Source organism: Rattus rattus, chromosome 9 (assembly GCF_011064425.1).
Source record: "Rattus rattus isolate New Zealand chromosome 9, Rrattus_CSIRO_v1, whole genome shotgun sequence".
Taxonomy (NCBI): Eukaryota; Metazoa; Chordata; class Mammalia; order Rodentia; family Muridae; genus Rattus; species Rattus rattus.
In genome coordinates, this window is record NC_046162.1 from 65,702,779 (window position 1) to 65,726,016 (window position 23,238).

At 52.7% G+C, this 23,238-nt stretch overlaps 2 protein-coding genes across 2 annotated transcripts in view; both read left to right on the forward strand.

Annotated features, from left to right (window-relative positions):
* The first annotated feature begins 338 nt into the window (after positions 1-338).
* Timp2 (TIMP metallopeptidase inhibitor 2) overlaps positions 339-23,238 on the forward strand; it is a 49,652-nt gene continuing 26,752 nt past the window's right edge. Inside the window, exon 1 of the mRNA XM_032912084.1 lies at positions 339-720. Coding sequence (XP_032767975.1) covers positions 591-720 — 130 coding nt within the window. The 5' untranslated portion in view covers positions 339-590. The remainder of the gene's footprint in view (positions 721-23,238) is intronic.
* Positions 19,830-22,942, forward strand: Cep295nl (CEP295 N-terminal like). The gene has a single exon (XM_032912083.1). The coding sequence runs from the start codon at positions 21,238-21,240 to the stop codon at positions 22,885-22,887; it is 1,650 nt and encodes a 549-aa protein (XP_032767974.1). The 5' UTR covers positions 19,830-21,237; the 3' UTR covers positions 22,888-22,942.

Sequence of the window (23,238 nt, forward strand, 5' to 3'; positions counted from 1 at the left end):
AGGGACAAGGCCTGAGTTCCACCCAGAATCAGGGGCCCATCAGGAATAACCCGTCGCACAGCTGGCCGTTTGGGGGAACCAGAAGTGTGTGGGTGCCACCCCGGCCCGCAATCAGGTACACAGCGCGCGTGGCCCTGCGGCGCAGCGTGCCAGGTGGTGCGGGAAGCCCGCAGCCTGTGCCAGGCTGGGCACACAACAAAAGCCGGGGTTCTGGGGAGGGCTGGGCTGCGCGGCGCGGCGCGGCGCGGGAGGAGGGCTGCTGGGAGCGCCCGGCCTGCACTGGCCGTCAGCCACCGAGAGGAGGAGCAGAGGATCCTCGGAGCGCAATAAAACGGCGGCTCGGCCCGAGCCCGCAGCAAACACAGCCATAGAAGGCAGCGGAGGAGCCGAGCCGGGCTGCGCTCGCTCGCCGCCCCCTAGCCTCTTTCTTCTCCGCCGGGTGCACTGCCCTGCGCTGTCCCCTCGCCTCTTCGCCCCTTGACAAAGAGGACAGAAAGTTTGCGCGGGGGAGCGGGCCAGGTGAGGAGGGGCGTGCCCGGCGCCCCAGCCCGCGCCCCAGCAGCCGGACCCAGGCCCCCAGCGCGCCCGCCATGGGCGCCGCGGCCCGCAGCCTCCGGCTGGCGCTCGGCCTCCTGCTGCTGGCCACGCTGCTGCGCCCGGCCGACGCCTGCAGCTGCTCCCCGGTGCACCCGCAACAGGCGTTTTGCAATGCAGACGTAGGTAAGCAGCCGGGTTCGCGCGGCCCACCTCCCTGCCCGTGCAGCCCGCTGGGGCTCCCTCTGCCATCCTGAAACTGAACGCCCCAAGCACACTTTTTCCCTCCCCCGTACCCCCGCCCTCCCCCGTTCCTCTCTTTTCTTTTCCCTTCTGAGCTGGAAGATGCTTGGCGACCTCAAAATTCCACCGAAATTCCGCAGCAGCTCCGGCCCCAGGAAAGGGAGCCAGGGAACGCTTGGGTGTTGGCAGGCCGCCTCCCTGGGATGCCAGCGCTGGGGGTGGGGGAGTGGGGGACACGCGGGGGGTGCGGTGGCTAAAGGACTGGGAACCCCAGGAAGAAACTTCCACAGGTGAGGTGCTGGCTGGGTGAGGAGGGTTCCTCTGCAGCCATTTGGGGGTTTTTGCTTGACAGGGCAGAATGGAAGCCCCCTACGCAGATCCCATGAGCTCAGAGGGACAGAGGAAGACTGCTAGAGTCTACTTCCCCGCTGCGTGTCCCCTAGAAGGCCCCACCAACAGGGCCAGGAGGGTCCAGGAACCTTAGTATTTGCTGCTGTTGATTTTTTTTTTTTTATTCAGAATGCACACACACACACAAACGGGGGTGGTGTGGGGGGCACGACGATGCTGACTATAGGTCATGGGATTGTGTGGCTGCCTAGATTGCCTGGCGTATGCTACCCTTAGGACTCCTTTACCCAAAGGATGGGTACTATCGACCCAGGTAGGGGGATTATATATAGTTATGTGGACCTGAAAAAGCTGGCAGAAGTAGAAGGCTCCACTTGGAATTGAGCCCCTGAAGGCCTCTCCCACACTACTCAGGTATTCAGCAGGTGAGACTCCCAGCCCACCTTCCCTTTGGTTTGGCTTTTACATCTCTTCTGAGTATCCTATGCCCCTCTTCCACACAGACAGAAGCCACGGTTCCTGTTTCTCCAGGTGTCAGAAATGTCCTCTTGGTGCCCTTTCCGGTGGCTCCTAGCCCCACCCTGGTTAGCTTTTTGGAGGGTTTTAGCCGATCCTATCTGTGGAGCTGCCTAACTCTGACCACTTGGGCACAGGGCATGGTGCATGTGTGTGGAGAAGTTTGCAAACGCAGTCTGATTTGGGGTAAATGGGAGTCTTTGTGCGGTTTGGCTCTGTAACGGTCAGCAAAATTTGGGTCTGAGGAAGTGGCCCTCTCCAACGAGGGAATGCTTGGTGTTTTTCCTCCAGGGACATCCTTTGGGAGTGAGTACCAGAACATTTGAGAGTGCAAGGGTATTAGACGACAGGTCTGACCAGCAAGTTGTGAAGAACTCAGAGAAAGGCAGCACGCAGGCCTTGAGAGCCTGGTCTACAGGGTGGGAAAGAGCTAGCTTGGGATAGCCACACTGATAGCTGCAGGTTGGGGGGCTGCTCAGAAAGACTCTTCTGTCTTTGCCCAGCCAAGGCAGTGCCAGGGTGGGAACTGCACTGGTCTGGTCTGGAACAGAGGTCTGAGACTCTCGTCAATGCCTAGAGGTCCTTTTCTGCTCGCACATTGATCTCCTCTGCCAAGGTTTCCCAGCACTGGTGTCCAAAGCATTGAATCTAAGTCACCATGAAGCCAAGACTTCGAACTCCTCCCAGCACAGAGACCCTATCCCATAGGGGAGCGTCCCCCGTGGCTGCTGTGACAGATGTTCACAAATGGGTGCCCCAAAGCAATGGACCGACTGTTTCGTGGTTCTGGGCTTCAGAAGTCTGCAATCCAGATGCTGGCAGGACTGGCTCCTTTTTGGAGTCTGGCCCAGTTAGGAGGGGGACACTGCTGGTACACCTTAGTGTTCTTGGGGGGCATGGTGGGCGAAGCCCTTTTACTTCTCCTTGTCTACATACAGCTGTGCTCAATCCCCTCTTATAAGGACACCAGCCATTGGACTCAGTGTCTGCTAGAACCCATTTTGACTTGTTTACATCGGCAGAGATTTCCAAATAGGGTTGTATTCACAAGTTCTGGGTGGCCATTAATTTGTGGAGGGGGCACTGCTGAACTCAGCACAGCTAGGTGTTCTGTTTTAGCCTCACTCACCCCTTCCAGGAATGACCAGCTTGGACTAAAAAAGGGGCTGACAACCGAGAGTGGGGAACAGCAGTGATCCCGCCATGTCAGCAGCAGCCTCCCCAGGGTCTGTTCTCCCGGAAGTGGTACAGATTTGTGACTTGCTCAGCAGGGCATCCTGGTCTGGCCAGGATCAGAAATGCCCATTGCTCTCTCGTCTTGGGTTCCCGAGCGGACACAGAAGGCCCAGGCCAGACTTCAGCTGCTGAAGTTTTTCAGGGCGCCTCAGATTTTGTGTACCCAGAACCATGACTCAGGGTGGCTTTCCCTGCAGCTGTGGTCAGTATGCAGCTTTATTGACTGGTGCATCACCTGCCCAGGACTGGATTCCTGGGAGGGATCTCTCTGCCAGTACAGGTCTGGAGCTGTGTGGGCAAAGAGAATGTGACCCTTCGATAGAAGGGATAAGAGATGGCCTGGCCCACTCCTGGAAGGCATTTTCAGGTCAGGACAGACTGGAAACATGTGTCCGTGTCCTGGCACTGCTCAGGCACGCTGCCGGTCTGATTCTCTCACCTAATGGAGTCTTGCACCGCCTACTGCAAGCCTCGGCAGCACCACATGGGAGAGCTGGAGTGACCAAGTCCTCTCAGCTACTTGGCACACACCCTGGCTACTTTGCTCTCTGGCATCAGGGTATTCAATAAAGGGGGTTGGGGAACAGAACAAACAAACAAACAAAACCCCACCCCTTCTACCCAGGAAGTGAGACCCGAAGCCAAAGCCAAGACCCAAAGGGCCAGGTACTAGGTCCCAGGGTGACCAGGGTGAGGACATACTGGCTTTCTATGGGGTCTGTTTGAATGTGTGTGTGCGGTGACAGAGACCATAGAGGTAGGAGTGGCCACTCCAGAAAGTGTGCAGCACACACTCAGTAAGGAGTCTGTCTTTGTTTAGGGTAAAAAGCAAAACAAGGCACCACCAGGCCCTGTGAGCTTTGCAGGGCTTTGGTGGGCAGTGGCTCTCTGAAGAAATGTTTTCTTCCTGGTCTTCAGGCGTCTGTTCCAATGCACAAGTCCAGAACGGCTGGCTCTGCCTTACAGGGATGCGAGGGAGAAATGAGCCACTAGGGAGGGAGACTTACAACCAGGGTGGATGGATGGTCAAGGTTAGGAGGCACACGTAGACCCTTGCCGAGTGGCAGCACTTGTCACTGGCAGGTTTAAAAGAGAGTCAGACTTTGTGCAGCTCATGAACATGATTACTCTAAGTGACAAACATGCCAAATTTAGGGGTAAGCATGTAGCAACTTGGAACGGATTTGCAGGTTACAAAGGTAAAGACTCTGCTGGCCATTGAGGAGGGGGCTCGTGAACCCTTTGACTAGTGTTCCGATGAGTATGTTCTCCTGGGGGTGGGGGTGGGGCTCTGGAATCCAACCCTCCCAGGGTTGAACAGCTCTCAGGGTTGGAGCTAAGGAGGAATGGAGCACCAATAAAGCAGGGAGGTGTGGACTCTCCCACATACTGTGTTCAGTGCCAGTCTAGGACCTGCCTAGGCCTCTTCTGGTGAGAGGGGGGGTCAGTTCCCCAGGCTGCTTCCTGAACAGCCTTCCTTCAGCCAGACCTCCACGTAGCTTTGAACAAGATGGCTCTTTAGATTAGAACTGGATCTGGTAGGGGACCATGATGCCTAATGCTTAGGGCTGTAGGTAGGGAAGAGCGCTTGCATTGGAACATACTTGAGAGATACACTCTAGGCCCCCAGGAATCTTGAGGAATGAGAAAAATAGCAGCAAAGAAGCAAAGGGAAGGAGGAAGGTTCAGGCAATGGAGGAGGGGTCATGCAGGAACACCCCCTCACACACACCCTGAGCTGGGCTCAAACACTTGCACAGGATGTTTCTTCTGCCTCTGGTTATATGCACACATGCTATTAGCATGCACACACACAAGCCTGGGACTAAGCATCCCGAGACTAGGATGCTCTTTCTCCAGAGGGCAGAAGAAAGATGTGTAGGATGGGCAGCGTAGAGGACGCAGGCTGGGAAAGAATGCCACAGACATTGCTAAGTGTACCTTGTTGGCGTCCAGAGCGAGCATCATTTGGGTAGACAGGCTGGATGGAGAGAGAGAGGTGTAGGTGCCCAGTTACTGAGGAAGAGGGCTCAGGTGCTGGTGTAGATTGGGGTCAATCATCATCCCTCTGGATAGTCACATGGTGCATTGCATCCCACAGTGGACCCACAGCAAGTCCCTGACGACACTCACTTTATAGATTGGTGGCCTGAATCATGGACACTGGGAGCCTTGAGATCATGGAGATTTTTAAGGTGGTCCAAGCAATCCTGCAGCTGTTCTACAATGTGGCGACAGCAGAGTCAGAGACTATGTTTAATGGCTACATAGTTGTTGAGAGTGCTGAGCCAGGGTCTTGGTTTGGTTGCTGGGTCTGTATAAGATAATGATACAATGTTTAATGGCTACATAGTTGTCGAGAGTGCTCAGCCAGGGCTGTGAGTGTCCCCAGGTATGGCGGATGAGGTGTTGAAGATGTGGGGAGGAGAGGTGGTCAAAGGATAAGGAAGAAGGCAGACTTCTAAACCAAGGGTGGCCAAGATGCTTAGCATGTGAGGAGAGTCTGTGGTGTAGAGCCAGCACCTGCAGTCCTAAACCCCGTGGAACCCACTCATCTGAATGCCCCTCCACCCCAAGTCTAAGATGGCTGGAATCCACAGTCTGTGGTCCCAGCCTGATGCGTCTCTGCCATTGTTCCCATGTGTGGGGATGGAGAGGGTTAGTCTGGGGGGTTCCCACACAGTGAGCTGCTCCCTGATGGGGCTGTGTCAGACAAGCATGTTAAAGCTTTGGAGTCCTGACAAGGCAGATTGGGAGAGTATGCTGCCATGCAAATTGAGGGCTGACTTTTATAAAGAGGGATTCTTTGTAGTCTTGGGGAGGAAACTCATCCTCCGTCAGCTGCTCAAGTATTAATCAGAGCTGCGTGATACCCCTGGGCACGGAGGGCTCGGCGTGACTGTGTGGCTTAGACACCCAATGTGGGCCCAATGTGGCACTGACTTAGACACCCGCTTCTCTTGTGGTTTATTCTACGCATGCACAATTGAATAGTTGCATTTGGATTGCTAAATTCTCTGACAGGTGCTCCAAGGAATTTGTAAAGAATGAGTCACCCCCAGCACCTGTCTTGAGGGACGAGGGACATGTAGGATGGGATTTAGCTCCTGGGTGATCTTGTCTATGGCCTTGACAAGGCTCTGTTGGATGGAGAGATTATACTAGAGCCTTGGGCGATCATGTGGTGTGGAGTTTATCAGGTCAGATAACCCGGGAGGTCAAGGGACCTGGAAACAAGGCCAGAAAGGCCTGGGATGATTAAAGGAGAAAGGAGCCAATGTGGTTGAGGCTGAGCTGGTAGAGCTTCAGGGCCTGGGGTATGGTCAGTGGAACCCGGGGAGGCTTTCTGGGAGCGATTCAGAGTCAGGGGCCCTATGTAGACAATCTAGTGACTATGGGGCAGCGCCAGCACCTGAGCTAGGACTAATTAAGGACAATGGGGCCTTACAACTAAACACCCACACACCAGAGTAGGCAGCAGGTGTGTCCCTGCCTGGCCAGCTGGTTAGGCGGGACAGGGCTTTGTGAGTTCTGTGGGTCTGGGTGAGGAAGTGCCCAGTCAGCTCTTTAGCAAACTGTGGAAAATGTAGGGGGAAGGGGGCTGTGCAGAGAACAGGAAATGGGGGAGGAGCCAGTAAGGGCGGGGCGCCCACATTTACAGCCAAGTGTGGCCAGAGTCTGGCTCTGCCCAGAGTGATGGCCAGAGACCAGCACAGTGACCTTGACTCCCTGCCTCCAGTCCCATCTGTGAAATGGAGACAGTAGCTCAGTCATGTCCCTCTTAGACTGAGGGTGAAGGCGGAAGGACAGAGGCCAACGGCTCAGGAGCAGAACCTATTGGTGACAGCAGCCAGGCCCGTCAGCTTCTTTTGTGCCGACCCTGAGCCGGACCTGCCTTACCCTAGTCAACATTATCACCGGCTGAGATGCAGGTATCACCAGGTCCTTAGAGCGATGGAGAGAGAGATTTGATGTCTCTGCCCCCTCAGGGAACAGGTGACAGCCAGGGTCCTGGGAGGTACCGGCAGCCATCATGGCAGCCTCCTTGAAGCAGCAGGTGCTGGAGGAACCACACCCTCACTTCCTGCTGCTCCTCAACTTCCATTTTGCTTGGCTCCTCCATTTTGCATAAGATAAAGTCTAAGCCCAGGGCTAGCAAAACGGCTCTCCCTCGTCACACAAACCTGTGGAGTTCAAGCCCCAGGATCCACAGAACAGTAGGAGGAAAGTAACTGACCTCCACCTGTGTACCACGCATGCAGTCACGCGCACACAGTAATAAAGATTTAAAAAAAAAAAAGCAAAAAACATCCCAAGGCCCAGACTGACAAAGGAGGGTGCTCGTGGCCCCGAGGATGCTTTGGCCCTGTGCGTAGGAAGGAGGTCTTTAAGGAAGAGGAGTGATTCTTGGTTGGTGCCACTTCGTACCCACATGGACTTGGAGTGGTCCCCTGGGAAGCAGGCTGAGGGTCCAGGAGTGACGTGTAGCACCCTGAAGGAGGTACGAAGTACTAGTGGCAGCTGCGGCTGCTGAGACTTGTCTGCCGGTTTTCTCCTGTGAATCCATTCTTTCTGTGAAAAAGTAAACCGTTGCTTGCTGCAAATAGGTTCACGTTGCTGATCCAGAAACAGGTTCGGAGCGAGTTGGCTCCACAAGCCCAGGGGTGGCCTGGGTATTGAGCTTGGCCATTCCTAATTCTTGCCCAGCCCATGGCTTTTATGTGCACACCCTCAAGCGTCCATTTTAGCAATAGTACGGAGTGGACACCCAGGTCAAGAAGCCAGAGTACTGTCGCCTGGCCTGGATTAGCAGGTCATTCTTCAGTATGGAGTCCTAAGTGGGGGAGCTGGGGATGAGAAGATAAACACTGCAAGCTGGTATCCGGAGGTCTTGCACAAGCTGTGTCCTTTCCCAAGAAAATTTATTACAAAGTACAGCATCTTGGAATGGGACGGAGTCCGCCCAAAGCTCTCACATAACGGGACACAGCTAATCAGTGTTGCACAAGGGGAGCACAGGATGTCAGAGGCGAGTACAGGGCGGCCTTGGAACTGATAAGTCCAACCTCAGGGTGGGAAGAATTGGGTTCTTAGGATGGGAAGCTCAACTCCTCCAAGGCCCTGGCCACAGGCCCTTACTGGCTCTGCCAAGCGTAATCCTGGTTTTAGATGGGGAACTATATTCCTTCTCCATACAGGAGGGTCTCAGGGAAAGCCTTGAATCAGCCCAGCCCTCAATAGCTATCACCAAACGTGAGGGTGGGACCCCATCAGTCGGGTGGGCAGCCACCATCGTGGTAAATTTGCTGACAAGTCTCCTTCCAGGCTTTTGTTCTTAAACGCGTGTGTGCATGCGTGTACAGACACCCCAGTCAGAAGACGACTTTCAAGAGGTGTGTCCCTCCTCTTTCTGCCATGGGTCAGGTTCTGGGCATTGCCTTGGGAGTATTGCATTCTATCTCTAACAAGGGCTCTGCTGGTCAGTATTATTCATTATTGAGGCATGACTCACGCACCGTACCGATCACCCCTTAAAATGCACGAATCATGGGAGCTGGAGAGATGGTTCCGGAGTTAAGAGCACTGACTGCTCTTCCAGAGGATCTCAGTTTTGTTCACAGCACTCATGTCAGGGGACTCACGGCTGCCCGTGACTCTAGCTCCAGGGGATCCTATGTCCTCTTCTGGCCTCTGCAGGCACTGCACTGACATGCACACACATATGTGCACACAGACATACACATCGTGTTTAAAGCATGTGGCTTAGTGTTTTTCACTGGACCACAAGACCCTTCCAAGATGGCCTGTCTAGTTCACAGCACTCAGAGCACGAGTGACGTCATCGGAGGCTTCCAGGGCAGCCTCGGGTTGTTCCTTTCCCCAGAGGAACCGGCCCTTTCCTGTGTATGCCAGGCATGCTGCATCAGGACACATGTGCCATCTCATTGTGTGACTTCGCCCCACAGAAGGCAGCTAACATCCCAATATTTTCCTGGCCTCTTTCCATGGTTGGCAAAATTACTCTCATTGCTGGACAGATGGCCCGTTGTAAATAAAGTTTTATTGAGATTGGGCGTCATCTGTGGCTATATTATGCTACAACGGTGGGGACTGAATGAATATAGCAGAGACTATTTAGACCCTGAGGCATGAGCCCTCAATAGTCCATTCCTTGTAGTCAAGTCTTCTCTGTCCTTGGCCTTGGTGCACTTTCTGGTTTGTGTTTGGTATGGTAATTTTCATCTGTAATTTCTAGAAGCAAGCAGGAGGACTTGAGAAAGGATTCCTTGGAGCCATTCTCCAAGCTGACCCTGGAGCTACAGTCAGTCCCCTCCAAACTGCCCTGGGCTCCTAGGAGAGAACTAGGTGCTTTGTGGTCAGAGCATGGTTCTTTGTGTGAATTTCCCTCTGAGAGAGCCCAGAGGTCTTGTCAGTGTGTCTTGGGGGGGGGTGTCAGCGTGTGGTTTGGACACCTTGTCCCTTTCCTAGCTGTGGTTGCAGGGGGCTCTGGCTTTCCTGGCACCCCGGCGCAGTTCAAGCACTTTCTAGAGACATGGCAGAACTTGCTGCCGCAGGCCTAGCCTTTGCCAGGCACCTCTGTTTATGACAGAGACCTGGTTAGGACACTGGCCAGCTGGCTCTTAGGCAATGAAGGAGGAGAGCTATCTGGACAGGAGCCCCGGCTTCAGAGCCTCGTGGGTTAATTGAGGCCCTACTATGAGCCTTCCTAGCTGTTTCCTCTTCTCTAGCAACCGGTTGGTGCCTGACTAACAGACTCTGGTAGTGTAGTAGAGAAGCTGTTGTGAAGTTCTCATCACAGGCTAAGATGTCCCAAGGAGCTGCGCAGGTGACAGTCCCACTGTCTCCTTCTAGAAGTCTAGACACCCGGGAAACCTGTGACCTATGCCTGGGAGCTACAGGGACAAAAGCCCAGGGGGCAGAAGAGGCTATCTCCCCCAGCCCTTCATACTGTGACACTGTGGATGGAAAGGAGGCACCCTTCCCTTCAGGGACATGTGGACTCAGATCAGCTTTCCTCTACTCCTCCAGACGGGGAAGGTGGGAAGGTCTGTGACTCGCCTAAGGTCCCCAGTACAAGGGCAGTGTCGGGAGTCCCTGGAGACTCAAACAGGGGCAGGCTTCCTGGTTTTGGAGGGTGCTTGTTCCATGGGGCAGGAGACTTGGTGGCAAAGATGTGGTATGTGTCTCAACGTATGTCTTCTGGAGTCTCCCATGGGCATGCAGGCAGAAGCAATCAGGATTAGAAAAATAAACCTGTATCCAGGAATTTTGTTTTTCCCCCAAGAGAATTGGTAACAGACACCAGCCAGCATTTGGCCACACATTTATTCAGTCTTGCCCTACCCGGTGGGGTGGGAGGCAGGCTAAAAGCAGCTGCACACAGTGCCTGGGGGTCATAAGGAAATACTGCTGGGAGCCTGCAGGTATGAAGTCATTTGTTCACTGCTGTGGTGCTGGGATAAACTCAGGACCTCCGATACTGTAGCACTCCAACACCGAGCATCCTCCCCCAGCCTGGCTTGGGTGTTTTTAACTAAAATGTAACAATGAGGGCAAACGAGGGAATCGGACTCCTGTGTGCAAGTGCACTCCTTTTTGTTTTTACTGAAATGGATTTGAATTATACATGTGTTTTTCGAGTTAGTACTTGCTAGGATTGTCTAATAACAGGCAGCCATCAGCCTCGTCCCCTCTAGCCTTGGCTGCCGCAGCCAGCGAAGCCTCTGCCTTCTAGCACAGTACATGTTCAGGGGTTTTGTTTGTTTTGTTTTGTTTTGTTGTTTTTCGGGACAGGGTGTCGTGTAGCCCAGGCTGGCCTTGATTCTCCGGCCTCCATCTCCTGAGTGCTGGGATTACAGACATGTACTACCTAGTGTGGCTATGTGGATGGTTTTTACATATGTGCGTGTTTGCATGGGTGCACATGTGTGTGCCGATGTGCGTATGTATAGGAGCCAGCAATTAATCTATAATTATCAGGCCCTAGGAGTCCTACACATTGTTTTTTGAGACAATATCTCTCACTGGACATTATGGAATAGGCTAGTCTAGCTGGCTATCGAGTCCCCTGGGGATCCCTGGTCTCCCTCTGTCTAGTGCTGGGATTACAAGAGCTCTCCACTATTCCTAGCTACCCCATCTCTCTCCCTCTCCCTCTCCCCCTCTCCCCCTCCTCCTCTCCCTTCCCCTCTCCCTCTCTGTCTCTCTGTCTTTCTCTGTGTCTCTGTCTCTGTCTCTGTCTCTGTCTCTTTCTCTCTCTGTCTCTCTCTCTCTCTCTCTCTCTCTGTGTGTGTGTGTGTGTGTGTGTGTGTAGACCTGAGGCTCATCAGTTAGGCAAGACTGGCTGTCTAGTGACCCCCGTGGGATTCACTTCTTGTCTAAATCTCCTCAGCACAGGGATTATAAGAATGTGTCTCCAACCCACCCCAGTTTGATACAGGAGATCAAACTTAGGTCCTCATGCCAACCCAGCGAGCACTTTGTCAAATTGAGCCAGCATCTCCCCAGCTTGCTGGTTGGATTAACACAGAGCTTAGGACTCTAGGAGCAACCAGGGAGGTGTTGTGAGAGCCAAGTGGGACAGCACCAGGTGTGGGAACTGAGAGCAGTGAGCCTGCTGGGGCAGGCTGAAAGAGCCACCTGTCAAAAGGGCCAGCATATTCTAGAAACCTCTCTCCAGGAACGTTTCTCTTGCTGAAGGGTTGATGTAAGACCAGGAAGGAGGAGAAAGAGGCAGAAAGATCAATCCCAGGGCTCTGTTTGTGAGTTCTCCAGAGAAACAACACAGAGAGAAGACCCAGGGTTTGGTGTGGGAATGGGCTCCCACAGGCTGAAAGAGCCCAAGCTGCCACCTGCAGACCTGAGATCAGTGGTGTGATTTCATCTGTGAATGGGGGCGGATAGTGTCTAGAGTGGAAAGGACAGGGGACCAGGAGCCCTGACGGCCGGAGACAACAGATCTATGTCCACGCCTGAGCAGAGAAGATGTTCACATCTTCTGGGGTCTCAAGCGTGGACACTGTAGACCGAGACATACGATTCAAAGCTAATCCTGTACAGAGACAAACAGCTCCAAATTAACCAGCTCGCTGGGTGTCCCTTAGTTCATTAACTAGCTTGGGTATTCCTCCGTTCAGTCAAGTTGACATAGAAAAGAAACCATCACAAGAGTGTGAGACCAGAAAAACAGAGCAAGTTCCTCCTGTGTGGATAACGCCTATGCCGCCCCCAGTCCGTGGGCAGTGGTCTTTCCCAGGGCTCACTCCATCCAGCCAAAGCCTGTGGTTCCAGGCTCGGCTCGCCTCATCCTGTGCTCTCCACAGATCAGCCTGCCCTGCCCTTCCCTTTTCCTAGGTAGAAACTTTAAGCTCCAACTCTTTACAAACACACCTTCCCCAAACTAAGCCCTCAGAGGATGGTCCCGCACTACAATCACAGTCACGGATGTCTGGCTTTGAGGTCTAGGTAGGTTTATGAGGGAAAGAGGAGCCGGGGCCAGGCCTGGAGCCCGGGTTAGGATTCTTCTCCCACCTCAGATTCTCAGAGCTGTTGGGAAGTAGCCCATACCCTCTGCCCCAGTCCAGCCAGCTGCTTTCTCTGCAGGAGAAGGGATGGGAAGTGCCTGTCCTTGTGACCTTCAAGTTTGTCCTCTTAATCTTCTGACAGCTGGGGAGGGAGAGCACCGCCTGAGGAGGTCATGATGCTGCCAGGCTGAGGAGAGGGAGGACTGTCCTCCAGGCTGTGGCTGTGAACTGAGGGTTTCTACATTGCCGGGCCTCTGCTCATCAACACCTCTTCAAACAGGCACCTTCAAAAAGCTGATCCCTGCCACTTGAGACAAATCTCTGATTGCTTTTCTCACCTGAAAGCTTGTCCTCTGGCTGGCCTGTCTCTGTCTCTGACCTCGCCCCTGAGGTGATGTCACAGCAACACAGCTCTGCTGTTCCCATAGCAACAGCCTCCCATGATTAACAAGCCAGGGCAGACACGGGGGGCTGTTGGCAGAGGTGGGGAGTGGTGATTCCACCTAACCTGGGTCAGTGACCCCCGAGACCCCACGTGGACCACCTTAGGACAAGATTTCGGTGTCTGCCTCTTCTCCTCTGGGAGGGGGGGTTCTTTTTGTGCCCGGCTGTTGGGGGAGAACGTGTGACCAGGCCACGTGAACTGATGCAGATTTAAAAGTCCGTCTTACCAGCAAGAATAGGTGCTGACAGTGGGGGTTGGGGGTGGGAAGACAAGCTGCTCTGAGGAGGGGGAGGTGTCACGGCAGAGTAAGAACGGCAGCTGGGTGCCCCTGAGCTGGCTAGGGACTTGAAAAGCAAGTGGTGAACATCACCCCTATATTTAGTAAGGCCCCAGCTGGATCAACCACAAGGACCTATCTTGGTTGGTGGATACCTGGACCCTGAGGTCAGAGGGCAGCTTGCTACAAGGTCTGTCCTTGGGGATCTGAGCTTGTCCCCCACCCCTTCAACTGGCTGCCCTGCTGTTTTGGCCTGGTAGAGCCCACCCTCTTCTAGTAGAGCATGGGGAGATGGTCAAATGTCAGCGTGTAGCCCCACCCCCAGGATCTGGGTGAAAACCAGCTATGAGCTTGGCCTGGACGTATACTTTACCTCGCCTTCCTCAGAAGAGGTTCTGGTATCCCGTCTACAAAATGCAGCCCAGTGCCTTTAGGAACAGGCCCTCTCTGGGGCTTAGCTGAGGGAGGAGGGGCCAGGTACGGGGGTGTAAGGAAGCGTACTGAGTGTCGTAGAGTATAGTCTTAGAGGCTAGAACTCAGAGAAGTGGGGGGTGGGAAGACAAGCTGACATTTCTGATATTTATTTCACCTGGGCTTGGCTTGGATGCCTCCAGTGATGGGCGTCTCACTGCCTACCCAATGATTTCAAGACAGCTCCATAGAAAGCGCTTCCATTCTCCCGGCCAACCTTTGCCTCCCTGTAATGTGTCCTCACTGGCCTGGCTCAGTCATCTGGAGACACACACAGTAAGTACCGCCCTCTCCCCACATAACTGGCCAAGCATCTGGTGGGAGAGGCTGCCGTCACCCACTTCACAGATGAGGGACTGAGATAGCATTGTTCACCACCTGCACTCCTCCAGAGCCCACCAGCCCCCCACAGAGGCCTCTCATTTTTGGCATTGTCCTTCTGAGATCCTTGCTGGCCTTTCTCCTCCTGCCCTGATCTCTCTCCTTTCTCAAAACCATCTGGGGAGAATCTCTTTGTACGTCTGCTTCTCCCTTACTCTTCGGACGCTTAGTCCAGCTGTTGTTACTCAGATCCCGTCCATTCCTCGTCATCCAGTACTTTCCTAGCCATTCCCCCACTTCCCCCTCACCCCCCGACATGGTTTCTCTATGTAGCCCTGGCTGTCCTGGAACTCACTCTGTAGACCAGGCTGGTCTCGAACTCAGAACTCTCGTTGCCTCTGCCTCCCAGGTTCTGGGACTAAAAGGTGTGCACCTCTGGGCCTAGCTCTCATGATTTCCATTTGATTGTTGGGTTTTGTGACACCAGAGGCCCACACCAGGCATCTTCCTCGTTTGCTTTCTACCACACATATGGAGACACTGAACCTGGAGTTCACCGGCTTGGATGCGCGGCCTGGCCAGTGAGCACCAGGGGTCCCCTAGTCCCTGCCTCCCCTTTAGCGAGGTCTCAAGCATGAGCTGCTGAACCCGGGTATTTTACATGGGAGATCTGCGCTCGGGCCCTCAAGCTGACTAGGCAAGAGCTTTGCTGACTGAGTCACCTCCTCGGCCAGCCCCTCATTGTGCCTTTAAAATGAGTATCTTGTGACCTTGTCACAGGCACTTCTCATCCCTCTGACATCACAGACCCCAGTCTGCCCTTTAGCTTCCCGGATGTTAATGTGGTCTTTACCTTCAATGTTGGCTGCGCTCCCTTCAAGTCAGGTGCCGTTCTCAGTGACAGAGGCCGTCTCATCTGACGTTAGGACGTCCTGGTGGAGACAGGGCGAGGCAGCCGCATCATGGAAATGCCCCTCTTTCTTTCTTTTTTTCTTTTATTTTTTTCCTGAAGCTGGGGACTGAACCCAGGGCCTTGCGCTCGCTAGGCAAGTGCTCTACCGCTGAGCTAAATCCCCAACCAATGCCCCTCTTTCTGTCTGAGCCCAGGATGTCCAGCCCAGAGTTAGAGTCTTCTCCGACTGCAGATAGAAATCACCCTGGGGCTCCCTGCCACAAACAGTGCTTGGGTCTCTCAGGCCCCGACACTCTGACTGACAGAATCGGTGAAATTTTTCGGTGCATTCCTGTTGCATGTTGTCCTGTCAAATTTGACCAGGGATACAAACTGTAGGAAGAATCTTGTGATGTCGGCCTGGTGGCACGAGGCCTGTAATCCTAGCACGGAAGGGGCTGAGGCAGGAGGATCACAAGTCAGAGGCTAGCCTGTGGTGGGACCCAGTATCATCAAAAAACCACACAAGAGCGGTGCAAGCTGGAGCCTTGCGGCTGATTTTCTGTCTGCCTTGTGGGTCAACAGCGCCCTATGGGTGTTGTATTTTAGGACGAGTGAGTCTTGAGTCAAAAGCTTGGGTCTCTGAAGCCAGGGAAAGGCCCACTGACCTCTGTACTCCTGTCCTCTTTTCTGTCAGATTCTGTTGCTGGACATTTATTCCTGTGGCACCAGGCCACAGCAGTTAGAAGAACAGGTTGCTATCAGGGAAAGAGGGGACAGTTCTAGCCAGCAGGAAGGATGCAGGCGGTTATACAAAGTTGATTTACTAAACCCACATTAGATTTGGGGGTCGTTTATATCCTAAGAGCCCTTGAGGATCCCCTATGTTGTCCCAAAGAACTAAAAACCCAGAGTGGTGCTGTGTAACAGGTGAACGGTGTACATCATGTGCCAGTCACTCTCGGGAGATACAGCAGTGTCAGGCTGTATGTGTGAGACTGCAAGGCTGAGCTGTATAGAAATGCTTCCTCTAGCTGATGTCACTAATCTATAGGTATCTCTGTGTGTTTCAAAAGTATGCTGGTATCCAAGTCCTGAGTATACAGGCTGTGGAAGAGTTCCTGTTGTGGGATGTCCCAGGGAGAACAGGTGGAGAATGGAGGAAGCGTGTCCTTGCCATGACGATTCCCCATGGGCACAGTGAAGATGCTGGGCAGCACTGAGCACCGCTGTGTGACTGGCAGCACAGTGTGACCTGACCCCGCTGCTGCCCCACAGGCTGGGGTGGGATCTCACTAAGGCGGAGCCCAGATCTTGCTAGAGGTTCAGGGCTATGCTTGCTGTTGCCTGTGGGTGGGATTTGGAGACTTGCTCCTAAGGACAACAGGGGGCCATTGTAGGTTGGTGCTGTGCACTGTAGTGACGGGCGGGTGGGTGAGTAGGAGACAGGAGGGCTTGTAAGAAATCCTAGGGACTCAGAGGTTGTTGCATGAGAGAGCTAACCGTGCAGGCGAACGTCTGGCAGACTCAGAGGCACTGTTGGGTCCTGGGTTAATACCCAGGAAGCACCTGTGAGCTCACCTCAGGCCTCAGGAGTAACCGGAGGAGAAACACAGCCCCGAACAAAGCTGATGTGCTTTGATCCTGAAGTAGCTTCCAGTTCTGACTCCCTCTCTGCAGGTTAGGAACCTGGATCAGGGTCTGCCTGCTGAGATTTTGAGACCTTGGTGCATGCTGGGTAGGGGCTGGATGGCCTTAGGCAAGTTACTAAACCTCTCTGAGTCTCCGGCTACCCCATGATGCATCTGCAGAGAGACTAGGGGATGTGTGTGAAGCCCAGGAGTGATAGGAAGTCACCTGCTCTACGGCCAACCTGGTTTTGTGGTTATGGATGCTGAGTCCACCCAGCTAGCTCCACTTGGCCCTGACGTCACAAGTATCCCCTGGCTTGGCTAAGCATCTGTAGAAAAACACATACTCCCAAGTCCCCCCGGCCTCCCTTGAGGTCGTGGTACTTGATATGTCTCCCCGTGTCTGAAGAAGGTGGTGGCATCTGCCGTATTCGTTATCTGATGAACGTTCAGGCCACATCGATGGTCAGCTACAATGAGATGGTGGGTTTATCCCCGTGGCCACTGTGAACCTGTTGGTAGGAGGGTGTGGCACACGGTCACAACGAAACCGGCAAGTAGAGGGCCTGGGTGGCCACTGTTTAGCTGTGTGACTGTCCTTGTGGATGTGCAGAAAGCAGACCCAGGGCATCCACGGGGCATAGGTACTAGGATGACGCCCCTAGAGAGATGTCTCACTAGAGAGACAGAATCTACACAGGTCAGCTGCAGGAGACCCAGCCTGGCTGGTGTGAGCCCATTCTCTGCCTCCGCACGCGGCTTCTGAGTGTATTACTTTGGTTCCTGATTTCTCTGGGGGGGCAGGCACTGGACGTTTCCTCTACCCAAATGCGCAAAAGGCATTGGGATTGCCTTTGAGGTGTGTGTAGGGGGACCTCAGGGTCTTATAAGGCAGCCTGGTGCTGATCCCCTTTGGCTCAGGTGTCTGTGTTACTGGTGGCTGTGGATGACATTTGGGACTTGCTGATGAGGACACCAGGTGAATAGGTGCTTCTCCTTAGCAATCTCAGGCTCAACAAGGATTCCCCCTGAGTCCCTAGTGGAACCCTGTCCTCTGGTCACAAGAAAGGTGGGGGAAGGGCACAGGAAAGAGCTAAAAGGTAACCGTCATGGGGACGCGGGTTCCTGAACTCCGGAATTAGCTATTATTCACTCAACTTTTTTTTTTTTAAAGATTTATTTTATTTATTATATATAAGTACACTGTAGCTGTCTTCAGATATACCAGAAGAGGGCATCAGATCTCTTTACAGATGGTTGTGAGCCACCATGTGGTTGCTAGGAATTGAACTCATGACCTCTGGAAGAGCAGTCAGGTGCTCTTAACCGCTGAGCCATCTCTCCAGCCCCTATTCACTCAACTTTGTCCCAAAGATTTCTCCTCGAGGGTAAGGGTCACTGACTGAGATGGGGCCACTTCTGGGTGGCCAAAATATAGCAGATCTTAGTGATTGTCACCAGCTAGAAAGATGGGAGCCACCGGCTCCAGGCTCAGACATAGACTCTACACCTTAGGTGGGTCTCTCGCCATCGAAGAGATAATCACAGCAACACAGACCCTCCCCACCCATGGCAACACGGATGAGGCTATTCCCCACGTGGGTAAAGCTCAGGGTGTGGTGTGAGACGGGGTCTGAATCATCCGGTGTCTCTGAGCTTCCATTTCTCCTGGCTACAGACTTCGATGTGGTAATTCCAGGCCACTCCGTCTACGGCCGCCTTTTAGAGAAACTGCCAGACTGTTGACGAAGTGCCTTGCCCCATTTTAAACGCCCACCACAGGATGCAGGTTCCAGTTTCCCTAGCTCTTCCCGATTGTAGAGGGCGTGAGACAGTCCCACTGACTGCATCTTCAGTCTGCCTCTCTCTGGTGACTGGGGTTCTTCATGCTCTCTCTAAGCCATGCATCTGTCTTCTTTGTGGAAATGTATCTGTATCTTTGTATCTTTTCCTTAAAAAAAGAGAGAGAGATTTATTTTTAATTATGTTGTTGTGGGGTGGGGTGGGGTGGGATGGTAGGGATGGGATTGTGAGGTTAGAAGGGGGAGCGAGGTGCAGGGGATGAGTGTTGGGGCAGGTGATGCGTGCACATGAGTGTGGGGCCCATGGAGGCCAGAGGTGTCATATCCCTCGGAACTAGAGTTACAGACTATTGTGAGACACCCCCACATGAGTGCTGGAAATTGAACCCAGGTCCTCCGGAAGAACAGTGCTCGGCCATCTTGACAGTTCTATTTGTATCTTTTAAAAACGTATCTATTACATTGTTTTTGTATGTGAGCAGTGCCTGCGTGTGCCCCAGCCCATGTGTAGAGGTGAAAGGGCAACTTCCAGCTGTTGATTCCCCTTCACGGGATCCTGGGGCTTGAACTCAAGATGACAAGCTTGTGTAGCAAGGTCTTTTACCTGCTGAGTCATCCCGTTGACCTCCGGTTGTATGTCTTAGCCAAGTATACTGTTAGGTTGTCTTCTCATGGAGCTGTTCAAATATTATGATCTGTAGTCTCCTTCTGGATCTGTGGTCTGAAAACCTTGGTGTTTGCAGAAGGGGTACAAGCTCAGCTTGTGATGCCATTCACCTGTCAATTTCTGCTTTAACTGCTTGGTTTTTCCTGTTACATCTAAGAAATCTTTGCCTAAGCCAGGGCTTTGAATGTATATGTATATGTATATGTATATGTATATGTATATGTATATGTATATGTATATGTATATGTATATGTATATATTCATGTGTATATACATGTGTATATACTCATGTATGTATGTATAAATATTCATGTGTGTGTGTATACACACATACACACACTTGTTTTCTTCTAAATGTTTATAGTTTTAGACTTGACATTAGGTCTATATAGGTTTCACTGTGAGTTGATTTTTTTGTACGATATAAGGTAGGGTCTGGGTTCCTCTTCTTTGAGTGTAGGCACCCTCCGGTGTCAAAGCCATTTGGTTTTGTTGTTGTTGTTGTTGTTGTTGTTGTTTTAAAAAAAAAACTAAGAAAAAAAAAAGCATTATTTTCTATGCTTTGAAAGAAAATCTCAGTCCCTGAGTTGAGGGCTCCATCTTCCTCTAGTTTTCTCCTTTTGGCTACCATGGTGCTTGTCAGGCTGGTGGGAGTAATATCAGCTGTTGTTTTTTAAGAACATGCGTCTAATTGCCTGGTCTGGAGAAAGGAGCTATCACAAAGGCATATTTGTCATTGTCAGTGTAGTGTGACTGGCTGTGGCTGGTCAAAGGCCCTGTGGTCTGCCTAGGCAGAGAGGGCCCGTTGACCCCTTTCTAGGATGTGATATGGCTCCAGTGTCCCCTGGCTCCCTGCCTCATCTTCCCCATCTGTGAATCTCAGGTGGTAACAGGGCTTTACCTCCCAGGGCTGCTAGACAAAAGTGATCTGTGCTGTGTGTGGCAGTGTGTGCCTATAAGCTCAGCACTTACTTGGGGGGTTGAGATGGGAAGATCACACGTTCCACGCCAACCATATATAGGGAGATCCCCATCTCCAAAAGGGAAGCCTTCACGATGGCTGCTTAATGCACAGAGGAGCCTGGACTGTGACATTATCAGTAATGGCCATGCACAGCTGCTTTCTGATGGTTGTGACTGACAATGGCTTAAGTGGGTCGGGTCAACCTGCTCCTATAGGGACTGAAAGAAAGGGCGGTTGGGGGCTCTTCATGTGACCATAGTGACCAAATGGTAACAGGCGTGATGCTGTCCCCTTGAGAAGCACAGCTTTTCTAGAAAGGTCTGGCAAAGATGGGCTCTTTTGGTGCCACAAGGACACACAACAGTTCCCCAACGACCTCACAGTCCCAGGCCGAGCATCATGACATAATGTGCATGTCTCCTCCTCTCTGTCTGGTTTGTATTAGATCCATGTAGCAAGCATGTGCTCTCCCATACACATGCCTGCATACACTCTGTTCTTATAGACATGCACACAGATCCGTGTGTGCCTGCATCTCTCTCTGGTTTTTACTCCATCCACGTAATAAGCATGTGTGTACACGTTACTCCTTCACGCACACCCCTGCTCTTGTGCATACAGTCTTGAAACACAGATGTATGAACACAGTTCCATGCAGCTCTCTTTCATCTCATCACCTGTGAGCAGCAAGCTACATTGTTGCAGCTCTCACCTCGGGTCAGGCTACACTGTTGCTTTTCATGCACTGGCAGGGGACCCCCTCCTCCCCCTTTGTTCTCAGCTGCTCTTTTCTGCAACCTCCCCCCACACCTGCGTCCTAACCTTGCCTCCCTCCCGGGGTGGAGTGTTACCTGCTATTGCCCTTTGTCCTGGGTCCACCCTGTCTGTGCATTTAGTGATCTTTAGTGACATCCCTGGCTTGTCCCCAGCTGCAGATGGGTAGCACCTCTTCTATTTAGTTGTGATGACAAAAAATCATCTCCAGACCTTACCAGATGCCCTCTGCAGTCATACTTTGACACGCATACCCCCACAAGAAAACCCCCACAGCGTACCCACAACATCCAAGGTGTTCAGGACGGAAACCAAGGGTCAAGGAGGGGATGCCAGTGGGCAGAGGTTGGGAAGAAATCTGGTGATCGTGGTTTTGAGTGTATCCTGTACTGAAAACCCCGTGTACACTTGTCTCCAGGGCTTTGCACACTCTCCTCCAGCTGTTCGGAGCGGCCTGTGCCCTCCTGACCTTGTAGGTTTGCTGTGAATCTCTTGTGGTTTCTGTGGGTGCCCAGGCACCCGCACCTGCAACCTCTGCTTCCGGCCACAGCCGCCTTTCCTTACAAGTATGTCTGCAAAACTCACAGAAATGCAGAGAGACACAGAGCGAGCAGCTCAGCTGAGCCCCTCTTCCGAAGATGAAGCCTTGGTTTTGAGGCAGAAGCCTTCAGAGACGCAATCCCCAGAGGAGGACACTGTCACTCTGCAGCAGTGGAAGGCGCGGCAGCTGCAGCGCCTGGCTGAGGAGTTGAAGGCAGAGTGGCATGAGGCCCGGCTGCAGCAGGTCCGACAAGCCGAACGCCTCTACTTGGCCCACCTGTTGGACGAGGCAGCAGAGCGGGCCGTGGGAAGCGACTCTGGCTTGGATGAACAGAACCAGAGAGGAACACCAAAACACACAAGGGCTAAGGAGAGAAACCGAGCAGCCTACAGAGAGGAGAAGGGCCGCAGGGAGGAGCACTCCAGACATCACCCCAAGTCCCGGAAAAAGGCATCGTGCACGGAGAGACGGACTTCTACCAAAGCCCGTGGCCCAAACCCTGTTGAGAAGGGTAAAGGGAGACGGGTGTCTTCAAGTAAGGGCCGTGGTGGATACCAGCCCTTGGGCCCTCGGGTGACCAGAAGGGCAGACATGGGGAAGTTCAACCCATTCTTTGATGGTATTAGAGAAACTGAATTCGGGGAAGAAGTACAGAAGGAATTCTTCCGGGAGGGGAGGCGGCCCTCACCAAAGGGGACTCGACTTGCTCACAACCTCAGGGACCAGAGTCTGCAAGGCAAAGCAACAGTCCTAGAAGAGTCCTTGCCCCTTGACCATACCTTCAAACAAGGGGCTGAAGCCCAGGGGCACCCAAGCAAGTACAACAACAGGAATCAGTGGCACAAAGAAATTGAATCTACCTTCGAGGAATTGTTTAACACAAATAGGAAGCTGAAGAAACATCTGAATTTGCACCTTGAACAGAGGCTCAAGGCGGACCAGAATCCAGATGAGCAACAGAGCTACTCAGAGATTCGGAGTGAGAACTTTGGCATCCTGAGAGAGGAGGAGAATACGGAGGAGCCAGAAACCACCAAGGAGCCTGAGAGCCCAACAGAGGTTGAGACTTCTGAGATGTGGTCCAAAGTCAATCTGAAACAGATACTGAGTGACACGGAGTACCCCAGGTACCAACAAATGGCAAAGTGCCCATTAAAGAATGAAAGCCTAGTGCCTGTTAAGGCAGGAACATCTAGAGAACAAGACGACTTGTTCTCACTCAGTCCAGAGTCGGTACAGGAGACACCCACATCACCTGTGGTGGACGACGACGATAGTCTCAAGCCTTACCTGCAGAAACAGGCAGACTGTGTATCAAGCTGGATGGCTTTGAGGCAAAAGCAGAAGGCAGAGTTGGAGCAGAGAAGGCAAAAGACACTTTTGGAGCTGACAGAACACCCCAACATGAGCTTGGAGATCCATTACAAGGCTGAGCTGGAGGAAGAACGCAGGGAGCGTAGACGGATGCGTTTGGCTCTCCTTAAATCGTATCCCACAGGGATCCAGGCCCCGCCTGTTGAACGAAATATTTCTCTGGACAACGGTCTTCTCGATGAGGACAAACAGAACCAGATGATCCGTGACCTTCAACAGCAGATCTTAGAGCAAAACAAGATACACCAGGAGTTTTTGGAAAAAGCCAGGAAACGCTTGCAAGAGTTTCAGAAAACATTTTAAAAGCAGACCCACCCATGATAAATACATCCCTGATGGCTGCTTTGCCTGTACCATGCTCGTGTCTCTTAAGTCTCTTTGTTTCCCGTCCCAGCAAATGCCATCCTGCAGAAGCAGGATTCTCGTGGGGTCCAGAGAGAGAACCTAGCTGGTGTTCTACAGAGAGTCTGTTTTCATGGGCTGCAGGGACCCATGGAAACCCCAGGTAAAATAGACTCTTAAGATGGTTTAGCCAGGGGTTGGGGATTTAGCTCAGTGGTAGTGCGCTTGCCTAGGAAGCGCAAGGCCCTGGGTTCGGTCCCCAGCTCCGGAAAAAAAAAAAAAGAACCAAAAAAAAAAAAAAAAAAAGATGGT